Source organism: Nerophis ophidion, linkage group LG13 (genome assembly GCF_033978795.1).
Source record: "Nerophis ophidion isolate RoL-2023_Sa linkage group LG13, RoL_Noph_v1.0, whole genome shotgun sequence".
Classification (NCBI taxonomy): Eukaryota; Metazoa; Chordata; class Actinopteri; order Syngnathiformes; family Syngnathidae; genus Nerophis; species Nerophis ophidion.
Window position 1 is genome coordinate 2927756 of NC_084623.1, and position 15000 is coordinate 2942755.

A 15000-nucleotide genomic window follows, 5' to 3' on the forward strand; every position below is an offset into this window, starting at 1 on the left:
CTGAGGGGGAGGGGGGGGGGGGGGAGTTGCCCACATCTGAGGTCCTCTCCAAGGTTTCTCATAGTCAGCATTGTCACTGGCGTCCCACTGGATGTGAATTCTCCCTGCCCACTGGGTGTGAGTTTTCCTTGCCCTTTTGTGGGTTCTTCCGAGGATGTTGTAGTCGTAATGATTTGTGCAGTCCTTTGAGACATTTGTGATTTGGGGCTATATAAATAAACATTGATTGATTGATTGATTGATTGATGAATGACATTCTCCCAATCCTCTGCTGTATCATCCATGTATCCATTTTGGTACAAATGCACGTATGAATGTAATTTTATTATATATATATTTATAATTTATATATCTTTTATTTGCATATTTGACATATGTTTTTCGGTATTATATTATTTCATTCATATTTTACACATTTTACTTTCATTATTTATGTCATTATTTCTAATCTTATTTAATGTCAGTTATTTAGAAGATCTCTGACTTGTGTTTTTGTACTTAATCCTTTAAAGCAGCAGTGCTCCTGTCGTATAGAGGATCTTTGACTAGTGTTTTTTTTATTAAAAACCACAGACTATTCCTGTCATATAGACAATCTTTGACATTTTTAAGAACCTTCTGCAGAAACACGGTTCAAAGTATTTCTGTGTTAATAGAGGATCTTTGATCATTGAATTGACAGCAGAACCTTAGGAACACCAAAACACTTCTGTCATTTAAAGCAGTGGTCCCCAACCACCGGGACGCCGCAGAAGAATTTTTTATAAAAAAAAAGGAAATTTTTTATTTTATTAAATCAACATAAAAAACACAACACAATATACACTTACAAATAGTGCACCGACCACAAAAAACTCCCTTTTTCATGACAAAAACGTCCCTTTTTCATGACAAAGAAGAAAAGGGAAAAAAAGGACACCCCTCCCCCCCGGGCCGCGGGACAAATTATTAAGCGTTGACCGGTCCGCGGATACAAAAAGGTTGGGGACCACTGATTTAAAGGATCTTTGACAAGCATTTTTGAGGCAAGTTCTTAAAAACAGCACAGTAGTCCTGTTGTAGAGATGATCTTTGACTTGTGTTTTTATTCAAAACAGAAGAACCTTCCTGTCAAATAGACAAACTTTTCCATTTTAAAGAATCTTCTGCAGAAACTTGGGTCAAAGTATTGAGGATCTTTGATCGATGGTTTGGTCTGTAGAACCTTAGGGACAGCAAACCACTTCTGTCATATAGAGGATCTTTGACAAGCATTTTGAGGCAAGATCTTAAAAACAGCCAAGTACTCCTGTGGTATAGAAGATCTTTGACTTGTGTTTTTATTGAAAACAACAGAATCTTCTTGTCATAGAGATCAGTTTTGACATTTTTAAGAACCTTCTGCAGAAACACGAGTCAAAGTTACCATATAGAGGATCTTTGACTGGTGTTTATATGATTAATGAAGGCGCTGTGTGTGTGTGTGTGTGTGTGTGTGTGTGTGTGTGTGTGTGTGTGTGTGTGTGTGTGTGTGTGTGTGTGTGTGTGTGTGTGTGTGTGTGTGTGTGTGTGTGTGTGTGTGTGTGTGTGTGTGTGTGTGTGTGTGTGTGTGTGTGTGTGTGTGTGCGTGTGTGTGCAGCTTACATCCGCTCCAACCAGATCATGGGCTGGGGAGAGAAGGCCATCGAGATCCGCTCGGTGGAGACGGGCCACCTGGACGGAGTCTTCATGCACAAGCGAGCCCAGAGACTCAAGTTCTTGTGCGAGAGGAACGACAAGGTGAGACGCTTGCTAATCTGGGCCACCTCAAAATCATGTTTTAAACCTGTTACATATGTTATATACATGTTATGTACCTGTTACATATGTTTTATACATGTTATATACCTGTTACATATGTTTTATACATGTTATATACCTGTTACATATATTATATACATGTTATAAACCTGTTACATATGTTTTATACATGTTATGTACATGTTACATATGTTTTATACATGTTATGTACATGTTACATATGTTTTATACATGTTATGTACATGTTACATATGTTTTATACATGTTATGTACCTGTTACATATGTTTTATACATGTTATGTACCTGTTACATATGTTTTATACATGTTATGTACCTGTTACATATATTATATACATGTTATAAACCTGTTACATATGTTTTATACATGTTATGTACATGTTACATATGTTTTATACATGTTATGTACCTGTTACATATGTTATATACATGTTATGTACATGTTAAGTATGTTATATACATGTTATGTACATGTTACATATGTTTTATACATGTTATGTACCTGTTACATATGTTTTATACATGTTATGTACCTGTTACATATGTTTTATACATGTTATGTACCTGTTACATATATTATATACATGTTATAAACCTGTTACATATGTTTTATACATGTTATGTACATGTTACATATGTTTTATACATGTTATGTACCTGTTACATATGTTATATACATGTTATGTACATGTTAAGTATGTTATATACATGTTATGTACATGTTAAGTATGTTATATACATGTTATGTACATGTTAAGTATGTTATATACATGTTATAAGAGTGGGAAAGAGTGGAGTGCCATCTCCAGGTTGGGGAGGAGACCCTGGCGCAAGTGGAGGAGTTCAAGTACCTGGGAGTCTTGTTCATGAGTGTACCGATCCGTTGTGGTGAAGAAGGACCTGAGCCGGAAGGCAAAGCTCTCAATTTACCGGTCGATCTACGTTCCCATCCTCACCTATGGTCATGAGCTTTGGGTCATGACCCCAAGGCCAAGATCACGGGTACAAGCGGCCCAAATGAGTTTCCAGGTCTCTCCCTTAGAGATAGGGTGAGAAGCTCTGCCATCCGGGAGGAACTCAAAGTAAAGCCGCTGCTCCTCCACATGGAGAGGAGCCAGATGAGGTGGTTCGGGCATCTGGTCTGGATGCCACCCGAACACCTCACTAGGGAGGTGTTTAGGGCACGTCCAACCGGTAGGAGGCCATGGGGAAGACCCAGGACACGTTGGGAAGACTATGTCTCCCGGCTGGCCTGGGATCCCCCGGGAAGAGCTAGACGAAGTGGTTGGGGAGAGGGAAGTCTGGGTTTCCCTGCTTAGGCTGCTGCCCCCGCGACCCCACCTGGGATAAGCAGAAGAAGATGTATGTTAAGTTCTACATGTCATATTTATATTGTGTCTGTTCCTCAGGTGTTCTTCGCCTCAGTGCGGTCTGGAGGCTCCAGTCAGGTGTACTTCATGACTCTCGGCCGCAGTAACCTGCTCAGCTGGTAGACGCTCTTCCTCCTCCTCCTCTTCCTCCTCTTCTTCCTCCAAGTCCCCCCTCCCCCACCCGGTCAACACTGGATCTCAGAACCACGTCCCGGGCCGCCGAGAGAACCGCAGACCGGACTCCCACTTTGTGTCGGCATGGCGAGGAGGACGGCGGCGGCGTGCCAGCGGCGACTCGGGGCCACACGCCGGCTGCCGGAGGAAACAGGAAGCCCAGGGAGGAAACAGGAAGTGGTTGATTCCGGCGCTCCTGACTGACTTTTAGAACCCTCCTCACTCGTGGAGTCGACGTCGCTAAATGTTCTCGTGTTGGGACGACGGCCATCGTCGTGGCGACAATAAAAGTGGGCGGGGACTCCTGTCAGTGTCGGCTGTGATTGGACGAGAGGAAGTGAGACGACGTTCTTCTTCCTCGCATCAGCGTGAAAATGTGCTGTTGTTCAATTTCCTTTTTTTGCATTCATGTTATTATGATTCTAATGAATAGGATTAGTGTTATTAATATTATTGTTTTCCACGCACACCAACCACGTCTTCACCGTCTGCTCGCCTCCACCCGCAGTCGTCTGCACACCAAGAAAACAAGTCAATAAAGTTGTGTATGTAAAAAATAAATATATATAATAATGATGCCATCTGGTGGTGAGTGTGTGTGTTACACATGCTAACTGTTAGCATGCTACATTGTTTTTAAGCTAATTTTACATTTTTCCCTCTATTTCTGCAGCCATAAACCTTAAAGTCATTTAACTTGCTGTGTAGTTTAGTGAGGTTTTTATTTGAAGGGACAATGCACAGACACACTCAACTCAAAGACTAATATGTTCTGCACCAGATTATAGCTAAAATAGCTCATTTCCATCTGCAGTCTCTGGCTCCCTAAATTAAAGGAATAGAACAATCATGCAATAAGATTATGACAATAAAATCACACCATAGCATGTAATCAAATTAAGAAAAGTTAAGGTAACGTGTGGAGTTCCCCAGGGTTCGGTCCTTGGCCCTGCACTCTTCAGCATCTACATGCTGCCGCTAGGTGACATCATACGCAAATACGGTGTTAGCTTTCACTGTTATGCTGATGACACCCAACTCTACATGCCCCTAAAGCTGACCAACACGCCGGATCTTAGTCAGCTGGAGGCGTGTCTTAATGAAATTAAACAATGGATGTCCGCTAACTTTTTGCAACTCAACGCCAAAAAAACGGAAATGCTGATTATCGGTCCTGCTAGACACCGACCTCTATTTAATAATACAACTCTAACATTTGACAACCAAACAATTAAACAAGGCGACACGGTAAAGAATCTGGGTATTATCTTCGACCCAACTCTCTCCTTTGAGTCACACATTAAAAGCGTTACTAAAACGGACTTCTTTCATCTCCTATAATCGCTAAAATTTGCTCAATTTTCTGACACAGGTGACATGTTCTAGCTGCAGTGTTGTAAGCTGAGCTGGATGCCACATCTCACCGTGTGATGCTGGGATCACTTTATTGTCTTCAAGAGTCCTCATGTGTTGTCAGCTCTGTACAGATCTTGAGTTGGGGTCTAAGGAATGATGCTGGGGTCTTGTTAAAAGGCTTTTAAAAGTATTTTCTGTCAGTCCAATGTAAGTCCGTGTTGGACGTGTCCTTGGCTTGGTGCAGAAGTGATGTTGTTAAACAGTTCTGTTAAGTGGTCATTGAATCCTTTGAGTGCAGTTAAGTGTGGAGTCAGAGTGGTCAGCCATTGTCTGTGAGGGCTGGCAATATTTTAGTGTTGTGAGTCAGTGTCGTGTCTGATAGTCCTCATGCAGCTGTAGACAAGTTTCTAGGACAGGGCTCGGCAACCCGCATTCGGCTCTTTAGCGCCACCCTAGTGGCTCTCTGGAGCTTTTTCAAAACTGTATGGAAAGAGTTGAGCGGGTAAAAACATATTTTTTGTTTTAATATAGTTTCTGTAGGAGGACAAACATGACATAACCTCCCTAATTGTTATAAAACACACTGTTTATATTAAACATGCTTCACTGATTCCAGTATTTGGCGAGCGCCGTTTTGTCCTACTCATTTTGGCGGTCCTTGAACTCACCCTAGTTTGTTTACATGTATAACTTTCTCTGACTTTTAAGACGTGTTTTATGCCACTTTTTATGTCTCATTTTGTCCACCAAACTTTGAATGTTGTGCATGAATGCAGAAAGGTGAGTTTTGTTGATGTTATTGACTTGTGTGGAGTGCTAATCAGACATATTTGCTCACTGCAAGCTAATCGATGCTAACATGCTATTTAGGCTAGCTGTATGTACATATTGCATCATTATGTCTCATTTGTAGCTATATTTGTGCTCATTTAGTTTCTTTTAAGTCCTCATAATTCAATTTATATCTCATAACACACTATCTGTATGTAATATGGCTTTTATTTTTTGTGGTTCCAGACATGTTTGTTTCCGTATTTTGGGTCCAATGAGGCTCTTTCAACATTTTAGGTTGCCGACCTCTGAGCTAGATGTTAATGTTCAATATTTCCTGACCACATGATTGTGAGGGAAGTCAATAAGTGAGTTAAGTCAATAAGTGAGTTAAGTCAATAAGTGAGTTAAGTCAATAAGTGAGTTAAGTCAATAAGTGAGTTAAGTCAATAAGTGAATTAAGTCAATAAGTGAGTTAAGTCAATAAGTGAGTTAAGTCAATAAGTGAATTAAGTCAATAAGTGAATTAAGTCAATAAGTGAGTTAAGTCAATAAGTGAATTAAGTCAATAAGTGAGTTAAGTCAATAAGTGAATTAAGTCAATAAGTGAGTTAAGTCAATAAGTGAGTTAAGTCAATAAGTGAATTAAGTCAATAAGTGAGTTAAGTCAATAAGTGAATTAAGTCAATAAGTGAGTTAAGTCAATAAGTGAATTAAGTCAATAAGTGAGTTAAGTCAATAAGTGAATTAAGTCAATAAGTGAGTTAAGTCAATAAGTGAGTTAAGTCAATAAGTGAATTAAGTCAATAAGTGAGTTAAGTCAATAAGTGAGTTAAGTCAATAAGTGAGTTAAGTCACTGAGTGTCAATAAGTCAATAAGTGAGTTAAGTCAATAAGTGAGTTAAGTCAATAAGTGAGTTAAGTCACTGAGTGTGTGGAAGGTGTGTCCAGTGTTGATGATCAGGAGGTTTTTCTGAATGTTGGTCACATCAAAGTGTGTTGTCTCTGTTTGCTGGTGTGTCTTCTTTGACTTGTTGTTGGGTGGTGTTGGAGGGGGGCTTACTCAGGTGGTGTACATACAGGTGGTGTACATGTTGTCATGTGGTGTACATGTTGTCATGTGGTGTACATACAGGTGGTGTTGGAGGGGGGCTTACTCAGGTGGTGTACATACAGGTGGTGTACATGTTGTCAGGTGGTGTACATACAGGTGGTGTACATGTTGTCATGTGGTGTACATGCAGGTGGTGTACATGTTGTCAGGTGGTGTACATACAGGTGGTGTACATGTTGTCATGTGGTGTACATGCAGGTGGTGTACATGTTGTCATGTGGTGTACATGTTGTCATGTGGTGTACATACAGGTGGTGTACATGTTGTCATGTGGTGTACATACAGGTGGTGTTGGAGGGGGGCTTACTCATGTGGTGTACATACAGGTGGTGTACATGTTGTCATGTGGTGTACATACAGGTGGTGTACATGTTGTCATGTGGTGTACATACAGGTGGTGTACATGTTGTCATGTGGTGTACATACAGGTGGTGTACATGTTGTCATGTGGTGTACATACAGGTGGTGTACATGTTGTCATGTGGTGTACATGCAGGTGGTGTACATGTTGTCAGGTGGTGTACATACAGGTGGTGTACATGTTGTCATGTGGTGTACATGCAGGTGGTGTACATGTTGTCATGTGGTGTACATGTTGTCATGTGGTGTACATACAGGTGGTGTACATGTTGTCATGTGGTGTACATACAGGTGGTGTTGGAGGGGGGCTTACTCATGTGGTGTACATACAGGTGGTGTACATGTTGTCATGTGGTGTACATACAGGTGGTGTACATGTTGTCATGTGGTGTACATACAGGTGGTGTACATGTTGTCATGTGGTGTACATACAGGTGGTGTACATGTTGTCATGTGGTGTACATACAGGTGGTGTTGGAGGGGGGCTTACTCATGTGGTGTACATACAGGTGGTGTACATGTTGTCATGTGGTGTACATACAGGTGGTGTACATGTTGTCATGTGGTGTACATACAGGTGGTGTACATGTTGTCATGTGGTGTACATACAGGTGGTGTACATGTTGTCATGTGGTGTACATACAGGTGGTGTACATGTTGTCATGTGGTGTACATACAGGTGGTGTACATGTTGTCATGTGGTGTACATGTTGTCATGTGGTGTACATACAGGTGGTGTACATGTTGTCATGTGGTGTACATACAGGTGGTGTACATGTTGTCATGTGGTGTACATACAGGTGGTGTACATGTTGTCATGTGGTGTACATACAGGTGGTGTACATGTTGTCATGTGGTGTACATACAGGTGGTGTACATGTTGTCATGTGGTGTACATACAGGTGGTGTTGGAGGGGGGCTTACTCATGTGGTGTACATACAGGTGGTGTACATGTTGTCATGTGGTGTACATACAGGTGGTGTACATGTTGTCATGTGGTGTACATACAGGTGGTGTACATGTTGTCATGTGGTGTACATACAGGTGGTGTACATGTTGTCATGTGGTGTACATACAGGTGGTGTACATGTTGTCATGTGGTGTACATACAGGTGGTGTACATGTTGTCATGTGGTGTACATGTTGTCATGTGGTGTACATACAGGTGGTGTACATGTTGTCATGTGGTGTACATACAGGTGGTGTACATGTTGTCATGTGGTGTACATACAGGTGGTGTACATGTTGTCATGTGGTGTACATACAGGTGGTGTACATGTTGTCATGTGGTGTACATACAGGTGGTGTACATGTTGTCATGTGGTGTACATACAGGTGGTGTTGGAGGGGGGCTTACTCATGTGGTGTACATACAGGTGGTGTACATGTTGTCATGTGGTGTACATACAGGTGGTGTACATGTTGTCATGTGGTGTACATACAGGTGGTGTACATGTTGTCATGTGGTGTACATACAGGTGGTGTACATGTTGTCATGTGGTGTACATGCAGGTGGTGTACATGTTGTCAGGTGGTGTACATACAGGTGGTGTACATGTTGTCATGTGGTGTACATGCAGGTGGTGTACATGTTGTCATGTGGTGTACATGTTGTCATGTGGTGTACATACAGGTGGTGTACATGTTGTCATGTGGTGTACATACAGGTGGTGTTGGAGGGGGGCTTACTCATGTGGTGTACATACAGGTGGTGTACATGTTGTCATGTGGTGTACATACAGGTGGTGTACATGTTGTCATGTGGTGTACATACAGGTGGTGTACATGTTGTCATGTGGTGTACATACAGGTGGTGTTGGAGGGGGGCTTACTCATGTGGTGTACATACAGGTGGTGTACATGTTGTCATGTGGTGTACATACAGGTGGTGTACATGTTGTCATGTGGTGTACATACAGGTGGTGTACATGTTGTCATGTGGTGTACATACAGGTGGTGTACATGTTGTCATGTGGTGTACATACAGGTGGTGTACATGTTGTCATGTGGTGTACATACAGGTGGTGTACATGTTGTCATGTGGTGTACATGCAGGTGGTGTACATGTTGTCATGTGGTGTACATACAGGTGGTGTACATGTTGTCATGTGGTGTACATGCAGGTGGTGTACATGTTGTCATGTGGTGTACATGCAGGTGGTGTACATGTTGTTATGTGATGTACATGCAGGTGGTGTACATGTTGTCATGTGATGTACATACAGGTGGTGTACATGTTGTCAGGTGGTGTACATACAGGTGGTGTACATGTTGTCATGTGGTGTACATGCAGGTGGTGTACATGTTGTTATGTGGTGTACATGCAGGTGGTGTACATGTTGTCATGTGGTGTACATACAGGTGGTGTACATGTTGTTATGTGGTGTACATGCAGGTGGTGTACATGTTGTTATGTGGTGTACATGCAGGTGGTGTACATGTTGTCAGGTGGTGTACATACAGGTGGTGTACATGTTGTCAGGTGGTGTACATGTTGTCATGTGGTGTACATACAGGTGGTGTACATGTTGTCATGTGGTGTACATACAGGTGGTGTACATGTTGTCAGGTGGTGTACATGTTGTCATGTGGTGTACATACAGGTGGTGTACATGTTGTCAGGTGGTGTACATACAGGTGGTGTACATGTTGTCATGTGGTGTACATGCAGGTGGTGTACATGTTGTCATGTGGTGTACATGCAGGTGGTGTACATGTTGTCAGGTGGTGTACATACAGGTGGTGTACATGTTGTCATGTGGTGTACATGCAGGTGGTGTACATGTTGTCATGTGGTGTACATGTTGTCATGTGGTGTACATACAGGTGGTGTACATGTTGTCATGTGGTGTACATACAGGTGGTGTTGGAGGGGGGCTTACTCATGTGGTGTACATACAGGTGGTGTACATGTTGTCATGTGGTGTACATACAGGTGGTGTACATGTTGTCATGTGGTGTACATACAGGTGGTGCACATGTTGTCATGTGGTGTACATACAGGTGGTGTACATGTTGTCATGTGGTGTACATACAGGTGGTGTACATGTTGTCATGTGGTGTACATGCAGGTGGTGTACATGTTGTCAGGTGGTGTACATACAGGTGGTGTACATGTTGTCATGTGGTGTACATGCAGGTGGTGTACATGTTGTCATGTGGTGTACATGTTGTCATGTGGTGTACATACAGGTGGTGTACATGTTGTCATGTGGTGTACATACAGGTGGTGTTGGAGGGGGGCTTACTCATGTGGTGTACATACAGGTGGTGTACATGTTGTCATGTGGTGTACATACAGGTGGTGTACATGTTGTCATGTGGTGTACATACAGGTGGTGTACATGTTGTCATGTGGTGTACATACAGGTGGTGTTGGAGGGGGGCTTACTCATGTGGTGTACATACAGGTGGTGTACATGTTGTCATGTGGTGTACATACAGGTGGTGTACATGTTGTCATGTGGTGTACATACAGGTGGTGTACATGTTGTCATGTGGTGTACATACAGGTGGTGTACATGTTGTCATGTGGTGTACATACAGGTGGTGTACATGTTGTCATGTGGTGTACATACAGGTGGTGTACATGTTGTCATGTGGTGTACATGTTGTCATGTGGTGTACATACAGGTGGTGTACATGTTGTCATGTGGTGTACATACAGGTGGTGTACATGTTGTCATGTGGTGTACATACAGGTGGTGTACATGTTGTCATGTGGTGTACATACAGGTGGTGTACATGTTGTCATGTGGTGTACATACAGGTGGTGTACATGTTGTCATGTGGTGTACATACAGGTGGTGTACATGTTGTCATGTGGTGTACATACAGGTGGTGTTGGAGGGGGGCTTACTCATGTGGTGTACATACAGGTGGTGTACATGTTGTCATGTGGTGTACATACAGGTGGTGTACATGTTGTCATGTGGTGTACATACAGGTGGTGTACATGTTGTCATGTGGTGTACATGCAGGTGGTGTACATGTTGTCAGGTGGTGTACATACAGGTGGTGTACATGTTGTCATGTGGTGTACATGCAGGTGGTGTACATGTTGTCATGTGGTGTACATGTTGTCATGTGGTGTACATACAGGTGGTGTACATGTTGTCATGTGGTGTACATACAGGTGGTGTTGGAGGGGGGCTTACTCATGTGGTGTACATACAGGTGGTGTACATGTTGTCATGTGGTGTACATACAGGTGGTGTACATGTTGTCATGTGGTGTACATACAGGTGGTGTACATGTTGTCATGTGGTGTACATACAGGTGGTGTTGGAGGGGGGCTTACTCATGTGGTGTACATACAGGTGGTGTACATGTTGTCATGTGGTGTACATACAGGTGGTGTACATGTTGTCATGTGGTGTACATACAGGTGGTGTACATGTTGTCATGTGGTGTACATACAGGTGGTGTACATGTTGTCATGTGGTGTACATACAGGTGGTGTACATGTTGTCATGTGGTGTACATACAGGTGGTGTACATGTTGTCATGTGGTGTACATGTTGTCATGTGGTGTACATACAGGTGGTGTACATGTTGTCATGTGGTGTACATACAGGTGGTGTACATGTTGTCATGTGGTGTACATACAGGTGGTGTACATGTTGTCATGTGGTGTACATACAGGTGGTGTACATGTTGTCATGTGGTGTACATACAGGTGGTGTACATGTTGTCATGTGGTGTACATACAGGTGGTGTTGGAGGGGGGCTTACTCATGTGGTGTACATACAGGTGGTGTACATGTTGTCATGTGGTGTACATACAGGTGGTGTACATGTTGTCATGTGGTGTACATACAGGTGGTGTACATGTTGTCATGTGGTGTACATACAGGTGGTGTACATGTTGTCATGTGGTGTACATACAGGTGGTGTACATGTTGTCATGTGGTGTACATACAGGTGGTGTACATGTTGTCATGTGGTGTACATGCAGGTGGTGTACATGTTGTCATGTGGTGTACATACAGGTGGTGTACATGTTGCCATGTGGTGTACATGCAGGTGGTGTACATGTTGTCATGTGGTGTACATGCAGGTGGTGTACATGTTGTTATGTGATGTACATGCAGGTGGTGTACATGTTGTCATGTGATGTACATACAGGTGGTGTACATGTTGTCAGGTGGTGTACATACAGGTGGTGTACATGTTGTCATGTGGTGTACATGCAGGTGGTGTACATGTTGTTATGTGGTGTACATGCAGGTGGTGTACATGTTGTCATGTGGTGTACATACAGGTGGTGTACATGTTGTTATGTGGTGTACATGCAGGTGGTGTACATGTTGTTATGTGGTGTACATGCAGGTGGTGTACATGTTGTCAGGTGGTGTACATACAGGTGGTGTACATGTTGTCAGGTGGTGTACATGTTGTCATGTGGTGTACATACAGGTGGTGTACATGTTGTCATGTGGTGTACATACAGGTGGTGTACATGTTGTCAGGTGGTGTACATGTTGTCATGTGGTGTACATACAGGTGGTGTACATGTTGTCAGGTGGTGTACATACAGGTGGTGTACATGTTGTCATGTGGTGTACATACAGGTGGTGTACATGTTGTCATGTGGTGTACATACAGGTGGTGTACATGTTGTCATGTGGTGTACATACAGGTGGTGTACATGTTGTCATGTGGTGTACATACAGGTGGTGTACATGTTGTCATGTGGTGTACATACAGGTGGTGTACATGTTGTCATATGGTGTACATACAGGTGGTGTACATGTTGTCATGTGGTGTACATACAGGTGGTGTACATGTTGTCATGTGGTGTACATACAGGTGGTGTACATGTTGTCATGTGGTGTACATACAGGTGGTGTACATGTTGTCATGTGGTGTACATACAGGTGGTGTACATGTTGTCATGTGGTGTACATACAGGTGGTGTACATGTTGTCATGTGGTGTACATACAGGTGGTGTACATGTTGTCATGTGGTGTACATACAGGTGGTGTACATGTTGTCATGTGGTGTACATACAGGTGGTGTACATGTTGTCATGTGGTGTACATACAGGTGGTGTACATGTTGTCATGTGGTGTACATACAGGTGGTGTACATGTTGTCATGTGGTGTACATACAGGTGGTGTACATGTTGTCATGTGGTGTACATACAGGTGGTGTTGGAGGGGGGCTTACTCATGTGGTGTACATACAGGTGGTGTACATGTTGTCATGTGGTGTACATACAGGTGGTGTACATGTTGTCATGTGGTGTACATACAGGTGGTGTACATGTTGTCATGTGGTGTACATGCAGGTGGTGTACATGTTGTCAGGTGGTGTACATACAGGTGGTGTACATGTTGTCATGTGGTGTACATGCAGGTGGTGTACATGTTGTCATGTGGTGTACATGTTGTCATGTGGTGTACATACAGGTGGTGTACATGTTGTCATGTGGTGTACATACAGGTGGTGTTGGAGGGGGGCTTACTCATGTGGTGTACATACAGGTGGTGTACATGTTGTCATGTGGTGTACATACAGGTGGTGTACATGTTGTCATGTGGTGTACATACAGGTGGTGTACATGTTGTCATGTGGTGTACATACAGGTGGTGTTGGAGGGGGGCTTACTCATGTGGTGTACATACAGGTGGTGTACATGTTGTCATGTGGTGTACATACAGGTGGTGTACATGTTGTCATGTGGTGTACATACAGGTGGTGTACATGTTGTCATGTGGTGTACATACAGGTGGTGTACATGTTGTCATGTGGTGTACATACAGGTGGTGTACATGTTGTCATGTGGTGTACATACAGGTGGTGTACATGTTGTCATGTGGTGTACATGTTGTCATGTGGTGTACATACAGGTGGTGTACATGTTGTCATGTGGTGTACATACAGGTGGTGTACATGTTGTCATGTGGTGTACATACAGGTGGTGTACATGTTGTCATGTGGTGTACATACAGGTGGTGTACATGTTGTCATGTGGTGTACATACAGGTGGTGTACATGTTGTCATGTGGTGTACATACAGGTGGTGTTGGAGGGGGGCTTACTCATGTGGTGTACATACAGGTGGTGTACATGTTGTCATGTGGTGTACATACAGGTGGTGTACATGTTGTCATGTGGTGTACATACAGGTGGTGTACATGTTGTCATGTGGTGTACATACAGGTGGTGTACATGTTGTCATGTGGTGTACATACAGGTGGTGTACATGTTGTCATGTGGTGTACATACAGGTGGTGTACATGTTGTCATGTGGTGTACATGCAGGTGGTGTACATGTTGTCATGTGGTGTACATACAGGTGGTGTACATGTTGCCATGTGGTGTACATGCAGGTGGTGTACATGTTGTCATGTGGTGTACATGCAGGTGGTGTACATGTTGTTATGTGATGTACATGCAGGTGGTGTACATGTTGTCATGTGATGTACATACAGGTGGTGTACATGTTGTCAGGTGGTGTACATACAGGTGGTGTACATGTTGTCATGTGGTGTACATGCAGGTGGTGTACATGTTGTTATGTGGTGTACATGCAGGTGGTGTACATGTTGTCATGTGGTGTACATACAGGTGGTGTACATGTTGTTATGTGGTGTACATGCAGGTGGTGTACATGTTGTTATGTGGTGTACATGCAGGTGGTGTACATGTTGTCAGGTGGTGTACATACAGGTGGTGTACATGTTGTCAGGTGGTGTACATGTTGTCATGTGGTGTACATACAGGTGGTGTACATGTTGTCATGTGGTGTACATACAGGTGGTGTACATGTTGTCAGGTGGTGTACATGTTGTCATGTGGTGTACATACAGGTGGTGTACATGTTGTCAGGTGGTGTACATACAGGTGGTGTACATGTTGTCATGTGGTGTACATACAGGTGGTGTACATGTTGTCATGTGGTGTACATACAGGTGGTGTACATGTTGTCATGTGGTGTACATACAGGTGGTGTACATGTTGTCATGTGGTGTACATACAGGTGGTGTACATGTTGTCATGTGGTGTACATACAGGTGGTGTACATGTTGTCATATGGTGTACATACA

General features: G+C 43.1%; 1 protein-coding gene across 5 annotated transcripts in view; it reads left to right on the forward strand.

The window, feature by feature from the left end:
* map4k4 (mitogen-activated protein kinase kinase kinase kinase 4) overlaps window positions 1-3918 on the forward strand; it is a 97408-nt gene extending 93490 nt beyond the window's left edge. For all 5 annotated transcript variants that reach the window (XM_061918234.1, XM_061918235.1, XM_061918238.1 and 2 more), the window contains 2 exons: window positions 1619-1758; window positions 3208-3918. In XM_061918234.1, the coding sequence (XP_061774218.1) occupies window positions 1619-1758; window positions 3208-3291 (224 nt within the window). In that variant the 3' untranslated portion in view covers window positions 3292-3918. The remainder of the gene's footprint in view (window positions 1-1618; window positions 1759-3207) is intronic.
* Window positions 3919-15000: the final 11082 nt, after the last annotated feature.